Source organism: Mya arenaria, chromosome 6, assembly GCF_026914265.1.
Source record: "Mya arenaria isolate MELC-2E11 chromosome 6, ASM2691426v1".
Classification (NCBI taxonomy): Eukaryota; Metazoa; Mollusca; class Bivalvia; order Myida; family Myidae; genus Mya; species Mya arenaria.
The window spans coordinates 79724907-79736383 of NC_069127.1; the positions used below are offsets into that span (position 1 = coordinate 79724907).

At 34.8% G+C, this 11477-nt stretch overlaps 1 protein-coding gene across 1 annotated transcript; it reads right to left on the bottom strand.

Moving 5' to 3' along the window:
- Positions 1–1607: 1607 nt before the first annotated feature.
- Positions 1608–11094, bottom strand: LOC128236763 (uncharacterized). Its single transcript, XM_052951866.1, has 7 exons — positions 11070–11094; positions 7087–7287; positions 6456–6549; positions 5549–5853; positions 4928–5139; positions 4358–4517; positions 1608–3859 (listed from the first exon to the last, which is right to left on the bottom strand). Exons 2-7 carry the CDS (start codon positions 7277–7279, stop codon positions 3696–3698), a joined length of 1128 nt encoding a protein of 375 aa, XP_052807826.1. The 5' UTR covers positions 7280–7287; positions 11070–11094; the 3' UTR covers positions 1608–3695.
- Positions 11095–11477: the final 383 nt, after the last annotated feature.

An 11477-nucleotide genomic window follows, 5' to 3' on the forward strand; every position in this document is an offset into this window, starting at 1 on the left:
ATTTCCAAATTTCAAATAAACTGCAATAAGTGAGTACAATTTGATAATAAATGATTGAGCATACTTTAGTTAACAATGAGCTTGATCTATGGTCTGCTAAATGAACGTGTCAATACACAGAAAAATACTACTAATAAAGTACTGGATAAGATTAATTACTTTAAACGAGAACTTCTTAATATATAAAACATATAATATGCTAAAAAACGATACTAATAATGAACTTAACTATAAGGGATGTAACTTGGCATTCAGAGTTAAACACATTCTCTATGAACACGGGCTTGGCTATTTCTGGGAGAATCAGTTTAATATGTTTAACGATTTAAGTGTTATAAAACAGCGTATACTAGATAATTATCACCAAAGCTGGTATTCATCTATTAATAACTCAGGACGTCTTGAAACATATTGTCTTTTTAAACATACATTTCGGATAGAAAATTACCTTTATGATGTAAAAGATTCAAAACTTAGAAAAGCAATGTCAAAATTTAGAGTTTCATCACATGATCTACAATTGAACGTGGTAGATACGTTAATACACCTAGATCTCAAAGATTATGCATCTACTGCAACCAAAGAGTGATTGAAAATGAATATCACCTTTTACTAAATATGTCTTAAATACGCAGATTTAAGAGCCAAATATATTAAAAGATATTACTACACGTGGCCAACAAAGCAAAAGTTTATTAATTTGTTATCTAACAATTCAAATAGATCTCTAGTTAATCTATCAAAATTTATACACTATGCAGACATCTTAAGAAACTAATAAGTATGTTGTTGTTTGTATCCACCCAGCAGACATTTTATATGGGACCCATATGGGTCCTATATGGGCACCTATATGGGACCCATATGGGTTGCCCATATGGGACCCATCTGGAAAGTGCAACCGGGCCCCGTGTGGGTCCCATATGGGCAAGCCCATATACATTCATATGGGACCCATGTGGGTCCTATATGGGCAGCCCTTATGACCCATATGGGTCCCATATGAAGTAAATGGGCTACCCATATAGGACCCACATGGGTCCCATATGAATGTATATGGGCTTGCCCATATGGGACCCACACAGGCCATTTAGGCAATATTGGTCCTACATATGGGACCCATATAGGTACTATATGGGCAGTCCTTTCAATCCATATTGGCAGTCCATTCAAGTAATATTATACCCATGTTGGTCCAATATGAGCAGCCCTTCCTTGTGAGTTTGATGTATTGTTCGAAGGGTCGAGGTCTGAAATACTTCGGCAAGTCTGAACTTTTTGGACTACAACCTGAAAGCATCCACTATTTAATCAAGTTACAAACCAGTACATACAAGGCATGGGTCACTTGTTTGAAAACTAATGACCAAGCATTGTGTACGGTGATCCTAGGAAGATATCATTCCTTTGTGATATATAAGCTTATCTTTGACAAAGCCACACTGATTGAATTACATGTATTAACTAGAAATGTTAGACACAATGTCCTTTTGAATTTGGATAAGCCAAACAAATAACATACAGGTTCTGTAAAAATTAATTCATACAAAATCACTATGGCTTAGTCAAATTCTAACAACAATTTCATAAAACAACAAAATCTCATCAAAGGTTTCAATCCCTGCCAATTTATTCAAATTATCTGACTAGATTAGGTATACGACTGCATAAAAAACATGTAAAAATGCATTAACAAAGTTAAAAGGTATTAAAAAACAGAAAAATGAAAATGTGTTTCACCACGCAAAAGGGGACCTTATGGATGAACGCCATTGCGATAAATGAACTCGCTAAGTTTGTTGTCATTTTGACGTCATTGTATTTTCTACATTGCCTTCATATATAGGATGTTTTTTGTAATTCTCTGTCATAATGGTTGAAGTTGTTGAAAGTAAATGTTTTAACCACAGAACAGGCACTATTCTTATATGATTTTAAGAAACAGGTATGTCATAAATCCACCCACAAGGTCCCTTTTTGGGTGTATACAATTGGTATAAGATATTCTTTATCAAACAATGCAGGAGTAAATAAAATAAAACAGCTCATCATTGTTTGCAAAAAGCAACAAAACAAAAACAATGGACAAATATTTACAATAGCCAAATTTTGAATCAGTTTATGTGGACACAAGATGTAGAATTCCAGATCGCATGTTGGATGAAAGAATACAGAAACGTACATGATCAACAACAAAATGTCGATAGAACCGATGGATGCTCAATGTGAGCTTGAAAAACTACGTAGACTAGATTATACAGATTTTAACAAATAAATAATTGACTAGATAATACAGAAAAATTCTCTAACAAATAAATGGTAACAAATAAATGATTGGCTAGATAATCAGGGCTCCCACTGCCATTCGCCAATGGCTCCATTGGCTACAAAGACTAAAAATTGGCTACAAAAAATGATGGAATTGGCTAAAGTGTCTAAAATGTATGACTTTCCATATAAAAATAAATTAATTTTAAAATCTATATATCTTAACCAGTTTCTACTAATTCAAGTAAATGAATGTCTAGTTACAGCATGTTTAAAATTGGGGCTATAAATCAATATGTAGATTTGTTTAAACCTGTGTAATTAGGGGGTCAAAATGATGCTTACTGTATACACAGTGATATGATCAGACATCATGGATTGTTCCTTGTTTAAGATTAAGTTGAGTCTGCAAGATTTGAAATATTATATTAATTATTAAGTTTAAATGACTCTGTCAGTACATACTTATGAAACTGATTTTGTAGATACAAATGTTGTAATTTTCATATTTAAATATATATATCACACATGATTTTGAATGGTCGTCTTTAAGAATAAATTAGAGCTGTATTATTTATTATGATGAAATAAATAGCTTTTGTGAAAACAAATAAAAACATGAAATCTTAAATATTGCCTCTAGTATATATTCAAAAAATCATAACTTGAAGAATTGTACTATTTTTGGGGGTTATCAGGTTGGGAAGCTGATGACTATGGTATTTCTAGCAACCCCGTGATTTTCAGCGCGAGTCAATTGGCTAAAACTTTTTTTGACCCAGTGAGAGCCCTGATAATACAGAAACATTCTAACAATTAAAGGATTAAAAAAAATATAAAGAGCAACGAATCTCGTGATGGCAGCAAATACAAATAAGGACGGACCAAACAATAAAGTCACATTTATGAAAAGAAATAATGCGAGTTTGTTTATTTGCACACCTCTGCTTGGCCAGATTTTTGCAACATGCATATCAAAAGCACTGTTTAAATGCTTCCAAAACTTATTGTTTTGGTACAGATGGTGGAGTAACATGTGTTAATAAGAAATGAAATTGTGGAGGTGCCAATTTACATCAATAACTACAAAAATATCTAATTGAATATTTCAAAAATTGCCTTGACATTGTAAGTTTTATACTAATTAATAAGAAAAACCTACTGTGAGTACAACCAGTCGCTATGTAAAACTTTACAAGAATTTGGTTGGGTTTTATGTAGCACTAACACTGTTTATAGGTCAAATGGCCCCAAACAGGACTGGAATTTTTAATTCCAACATTTGCAGTCCTGTTCGGCCCCATACGACCTATAAACAGTGTTGGTGCAACATACATACTAGCAACTGGTTGAACTCACATTTCAAACACGAGGTCCCTACAAACAAAATGTTTTGAGGCATGCTTTTATAAAGTTCAAAAACAATTTCAGTTTTCCTCAGCATTGTCTGAAGAATTTCCTTGCGTTGGTCTCTTTCTCCGGTTTGTCCTCCCCCCATCACGGTCTCTTGAACCTGTCAACCATTTGGAAACTTCCAGTTCAACGTCCTTCAATGTCGATTGATGGGTGGCTGGGTTCCTCTGGACACATCCTAGCAACAAAGATTATAAAAGGATTGAGATAGCTTTTTATAAATATACAGCAGGGTAGGACGCAGGTCTGCAACTGTCAAGGAAAGATAAAATCTGAAATGCAGGCTAATTCTTGTTTTGTTTGTATGTGTGTTACGACTGTTTTGACAGTATTTCAGTCTTTATTACAATGTCTGTATGGAAAACAATACATAAAACCAAAATTGTTCAGATGTAATCATTTGACGTTTGAAAATGTTTTTAAATTTGCTTAATGTGTGTTGCTTTGAAACATCTACTTAAATATAAATTGTATCATGCAATTTTCAGAAAATGATCGACTAGCACAAATATTATTTACAGTTATTTTCTGGATTGTTTATGTCACAAGGTCCATTTTCTAATTTAGCATGATGCTGGCCATATATATATACTGTTAAATCTTTTTCTCATGTCTTTCTGATAAATTCTTCAAGGATTAATCAATCACAAACAAATTTTCACAATCATCAACTTACGGAACAGGATTTTCAGCAGTGACAAGTCTCCGAACTTCTGTTTGCCCTTCAACCCCTTCATGTTGTACATTTTTGCAACATTGTTGGTGAGCGTCTCCTTCATAAATCTGTCAACCATCTCTCTTATATCTACCCCACCAATGGTATACATGTATCTCGCCTTAAATGGAACATGGCAAATTATGAATCCATATGCTGCCAAAGTTATTATTTATTATAAATCCCTAACAGTCTATAGTTTAAGATGTCTTTTCACAAAAAACATTTAATATCATTGTAACATCAGTCTAACCGCTAGGGAAGTCAGATGCATATATTAGTAAACCCTTGCCATGCTAAGGGCGAAAGTAAAAGGCTTGCCCTTCAGTCTAACCAGGCTATGTTCTGTTGACAGCATGGATTTACATTTTCAATGAAATGTCTGCTGCTCGACTTTTGATCAGTTCATTATAAATACTCAGTGTTTTAAGGTTAAAATGAACCGATTCTCCCTGTTATCTAAGAAGATTTCAAAGTTTATAACAGTATTCATCAGTCTAACATTTCCTTCTAAATGCACAATATGCTTACCACAGCTGTTGCATTGTTGGCGTCCTGAAGTAGCTCCTCCAAGGCTTCCATTGCTTCCAGGGATGACACTGGGAAGGAAATTCCCTCCGGAAGAGCATTCATGTTGTCTGGGACCGGGCCTCCTTGCAACACCAACTGATTAAGAAGTCTCTTAATCCCCCTTTGCTCTTCCCGCATTTCCTCCAAGATTGTCAAAATCTGTGTGACCGCACCTAAAATATATATGTACTTAATATATCATCTGTTTGTCATATAAGACCATCCTATCCCATTTTTACACTTTAAAACATTATATCTACATTTCTATTTCTTCTTGCAAACAAACTTTTATCATTTACAATTTTACACAAAAATAATAAATAAACAAGGGATCAGTAGGATCACAAAGGCTTTGTATTTTAGTCAACATTTATCAGGTGATTTGGCACATTGCCGTGAGATAATCTTAGTTTTTAAGGTTTTGGGGTCCTTCCGCCGACATTCTGCAATCGCCAATCTAATAACCAGTTTTCCTTTGGAAAACCTGGTAAAAAAACCTGCAAATCTGTATATACTGTGATACAAACATGACACATGCAAACTAGACTGTGTATCATAAAGTGGGCACTGAACAAATATTACCTGTTCCAATGGAATGTGCCAGTGGGGCCTGCACTGGACGAACTGGTGTACTAGAACAGCCTCCTGCTACAGGACTGGGTGTTGCTTGTGGTGGCCTGTGGGAAACTGATGGCGAGGAAACAGCAGACATACGCAGTGATGGTAATGGTGGTGGAGTGTAGGTACATCTTGTAGCAGCAAACAGTGACTGCGATCCTGGACTGTCAGAAGTCAGTGCGGATGATGAGGCTGGCTTCCTCTTTGGTCCTTCATTGTCATCTGACAAGTCAGAATCAGAGTCAGATTCATACAATTTTTTCGCTGGCCTATAAAATAAAAATAAATGTGATTTAACCAAATGACCTTAAATATCATTCATAATTAACGGTGTCTTAAGGGTATTGTACTCAATATTTGTAGTATTTGATTGATTGGACTTTACTGCACAGCAACACACGTTTAAGCCATATATAGCGCTGAAAAAAAAAAATGGTAAAAAGACATAAGGAAAGACTATATCACAGGAGAAGTACAAAGCTGACAGAAGACAAAAATGACAGCTGTTCAGAACTACATGCAAGCAAGAGTTTTCTCACTTGATTAATTTAGTAGGTTTGATGACTGGGAAGCCTTGTGTGAAGTTCCATTGCAATGCACCAAGTGGTTTTTTAAGAAATAATAAAAGTTCCCAAGAGGGGTTTATATGTAAATAAACCACGGTTGCGAGTTTTCATGCGGAAGAATATATTATGAAGGCCTGATAGAGAGATATATTTTCAGCATGAAAACGAGAAAGATATATCCCGATAGGGAACTTATTATTTCGATTCTAACATAATTTACACGATAATATTAAAATGGAAACTATGCTCCGTAACAATGGTGTTAAAACGTAATATTTACCCGAGCTAAAAATGTGGTTACTTACTTTCTCTTTCTTTTGCTTCTTTCTTCATCAGAGGTGGCCAGGTCAGAGGTCTCTTCTGCCTTTTTCATTCGAAGGCTCACCTTTTCATAGTCCTCTGTAAGTGACAAGATGCATATTTTAAAGTATGTTTGTCTACAATAGGATTTTTATTATAAATCAAGAATACATATATATTTTATACAGCTTAAATAAGCTTGTGCCATACAAGAAACACAAGCTCTGTTTATATAGACTTTCACTGACCAGATAATGATTTGTTAACTAAACAGACCATTTAATATATAAACCTAAGTTTAGAAGTCAATTCTTTTGGACTTGGTAAGTTCTGACATTTACCCGCTCTGCGGTAACACCAATTACATCATTTTAATGAATTTCAATGGTATTAATTCAAGAAATAATGTACTGATGGAAATTGTTCAAACATTATTAATTTTGATACACAAATTGCATTCAGTTTAAAATTTTAGCTAGTGCATTCAAAGTTCTCTAGCTTTTCTCAAATCTGGACAGCTTTTATCTTAATAGTATGCTTGTCATAATTTGAACCCCAAAATATAAATGCAGCATCACATGGCTGTCAAAAGCAAAACGTAAAACCCAACCAAATAAACAAAAGCAAAACGCTTACCATCTTGGTACAAGATCTTTTTAACTTGCTCGTAAGTCCAGTTTTCTGATGGCGGCTCTCTGCTCCGTGCAGCTTTTCTTATCCTTAAGTCGGTTTTGTACGGAGGATACCGTACTTCTCTTCCCGAAGCCACCATCCATTCCTTTGGAACCAGGGCAATTTCATTCGATTGAAATTCAACTATGAGATACATAATTGTGCCTAGTGTAAGAAGGGTAAATAGTTATTTGATTGTTCAGTTCTTTGTAAGACAAATAAAGAAATACATATTTTATGTCTCTGATTCACCTTTTGGTAACTTTAAAACCATGCATGTACGGGTTGACAAACCTACATTTTGACATTTTTACTTGTGAATGTTAAAAATACTAAAAAAATCATTATGAATGGTCATTAGTTTACACTACGAAATTGTCCGTGTTATTTATTATGGTTATAAATAGCTTTGTTCGTCTGGCGAACAGGATAGGAGTAATATACCTGTTTTTAACGTTTATCTGGTGAATGCGAAACATTTATTATTGCAATAACCCAACAATAAGTAGCAGCGGACAACCTATTCACAAAGTCATTGTGAAACAATATCGCATTTCAAATTTGATTTTAGTGACAAAAATAAAGAAACCAACCTTTAATTTAATATTCCAAAACTTGCAACCTAGCTCAAACTTAACCAACCTTTAATTTAATATTCCAAAACTTGCAACCTAGCTCAAACTTAACAAACTCTTGGTAAAGGCCATACTTAGTGAAGGCCATACTTGGTGAAGGCCATACTTAGTTAAGGCCATACTTGGTAAAGGCCATACTTGGTTAAGGCCATACTTGGTGAAGGCCATACTTGGTTTAGGCCATTCTTGGTTTAGACCATACTTTTTGGTTTATACCATTCTTAGTTTAGGCCATTCTTGGTTTAGGCCATACTTGGTTTAGGCCATACTTGGTGAAGGCCATACTTGGTTTAGAAATTCGTTAATCAAATTCAAGATATGTTAGTATTCAAAATAATATAAAAAATCATCCATAATGTTCTCTCATTTGTTACAGTATTTTGGCTGCCAGTCAAACAGTCAAAATAAGAGTATTTGTTTACATTGTTTAAAGGCCCGCTCCCCAATTCATTCGTAAAATCTTCGGTATTAAAAACGTATTTATCAGTGACATCACACTATAAGCGACCACAAACAAAACGAAACATCCAATAGACTTTATAAAATAATGATTTAAATAAATTTCAAATTTGTTTATCATGAAACATATATTAAACAAAATTCAATAAGCGACAAGATATATATAATAAACCTTCAAATTGTGTGAATTAGTGGAACAACAACAGAATTGTTTTTGTATGGCATCAAAACACATTTGCATGTGACTTCTTGCAATCTAACTGTAGCAATATCATCACACAGTTGGGAAACTTTGAACACTCTTAAATCTGAGGAATGAAGGGGCTCTGTGTAAAAGGAGCTGACAACATGAGACCTAAACCATTGTACAACAAAGACTCTGTCAACTGATTCCTCAGATGGTGTCAAAATGTTTCTGACCAGACCAACCTTTTCACCACAGAGAATACAATTATCTCCCTTTTCGGTCGAAATTACAAAACCAGGAAAAATGGCCTCTTCAAATTGACAATGATCAACAAACTCACGAATGCGTGGACCATTATTATGCCTTTTCTTCACAATTCCTGTATTTGGAATGATCAGCTCTCTTGTAGCATTTGACTTCTCAGACAACCTTCTGATGACTTGCTGAAGAGGGTAGTTAGGTTTACGAACAAGCTTTTTCAAATTCCCTAAATAGCTTTCAAAAGGAAAGCTTGAGTAGCTGTCAAGTTCACCAAACCTCATAACATCATCTGCTAAATGGACTAAACCATGAACATTGTACACATACTGGTCTTCTCCATATAAATGACCAAACTGTCTCACAAATGTTATGAGAAGTTCATTTGCAAAGTCCTTATAATGCCGACATAAAACTGGGCTTGATAGACAATATATGGAAACACACAGTAACCTGAAATGTTCATACATTTCTTTTGACAAAATTCCTTTGAGTGCAACTTGACCAGTGTATACTAAAAACATTCGAAACTCTGTAGCCTTCCATCTGTCTATTTCATGCAAAGACCGACCTTTTCTAAGAAACTCTTTTGGCAAGAATGACCCAAGATGAGAGATTCGGTCGGAAACACGCGAAATGAATATTGAGCCTTGCCTAGCAACCCCTCTTGTCCAAAGCAAAAGAAGCCTTTTCATAACTCCCAAACACACAAGATGCATGTAGTCTAGAGGAAACTGGCTAACTAGACCTAAACCTGATCGGGAAAGTGGGGATTGACCTATGTGATGATCAGCATATTCCATTTCGTCAAACTGAACATCTGTTCGCAGAGTTGAATTTGTCTCTGTAAATGTAACACGGTGGTTTATGTACCTTCCTCTTTGTATACATTTATCACATCCATAATACCCAGAGTGACCTTTATTTTGCTTGACATATGCTCTAGCTGGGGTATCACAAACTACACAAGAAATTTCCACTTGAATAACCCGGTCTGTTTGTGGCACTTTCATACCAGAATGTTTCATTACAGTGATGTCATTGACCAACCGTTGTAGGTAATTGTTTACACTATTGGGTTTTTCCTTTCCAAGGTAAATCCCAATAGGAAATGGCTTAGAAACAAAAGGGCGACATATTCTGCCTAATATAGGCCAAAACTGTGTGCTTGAGCTTTTGAACAAAGGTAAACCATCAATGTTGAGCTGTACTTGTACTAGAGGTATGTCACCTATATCCAATACGGTTTGAAGTTGAATCTGTTCCAACAAACAGTTTTCTAGACCAAAATGATGGTAAGAACCAGTACCAATACTCTCTATTTCGTAATTTATTTTTGTTTTAAGTAGTGTGCGTGGATCTTTTGGCAGATTAGGATGGAATTTTCTTAACTTTCCAAGGAGATCTCTTACTGCATTTATTGGGATATTGAACAGTGAAACCCAGACACGCAGATCATCTTCAAGTTCTGAATCATCCAATGTGTCATCTGACGAGTCAGAATCAAAATCTGAAAGACACCTATTCTCACATGCAGCATCTATATCAAAGATGCTGTCGTCAGTAACAGAGGGGCAAATTTGACCTAACCTAGTAGATACTCTCGACTCGTTTTCAACAGTATCCTCATGGACAGTGAGGTCACATTCAAATGCAGACACTGACTGTTGAATATGACCCAGATTTGAAAACAAACTTTCTTCACTATGCTGAGAAGAGTCCCCTGATGGTGAAACTGCGCTAGGGTCAGAATTTTTATTATGATCATCATGTGCATTGGAAAGGTCCAGCTGAATTGAAGATAAATGTTTAGCAACCTTTGATTTTACACTACGATAGTCCTTATAATATTTAGCATCCTTCATAATGAAACAAAAAAGCTAAATAAGCAGCAGAAAATGTACTAAAAATTTGAACAAGAAAGCTCAAATTCAACTAATCACAACGGTTTTTGGGATTCAAAACTTTACACTGCTTACATTAAGCAGAGAAGGGCATATTGCATTTCTACCATATCATGAAATCAAAGTCCAAATTTAGAAAGGAGAGCAAGCCAGAAAACGTGGATTAGATAACAAAAAATGTGTCAATTGCGTAAATATATATACAAGTGGTAAACGGTAATTTAAAACAGAAACAAAATTTCAAAAAATAAATATAAAATCTACTGCAATGCCCAAAATCTCGTATTCAACGATGGATTATTCAATTTCCAGAATCGCGAAAATAGGTTACAAAAGGTGAATCAGATTAATTACCATTCATTCGTGATATTTCAACAATTAAAATATTGTTTAAAGACGTTGGTAATTATAATAGGGAATACCTCTAATACATAATTATGTCAGGACTTCCCGGGAGCTTGGTTTATTTATAAAAACGATTTGATTTTCGAAACCAATATTTACCGATCTTGTTTCTGGCGGCACAGGAAATTCGTGATACGCATGCGCGGATTTTGTATTTTTTTTGTATTATAAAAAATTTAAACGTGCCATTTATACACGCAATGAGTTGGCAGAATGGGAAACTATTTTTGTCATAATGCCTACGAAACGAAAAAAGAAAAGATAAAATATCTTTTCTTATACACCCGTAAACATTTTGTATTTTCATATGGGCTACCCAAATGGGTCCCTCATGGGTCCCATAAGGATACACGTGCGTTTTTATCTGATCCGTGTGACTTTAATAAACAATGAAAACACATTAAGCTATGTTTTTTACTACATGCAGCAGTATGAAGGGACCCTCGATCATGGGTACGACCCATATATATATATATATATATATATATAATATATATAATTATAGGC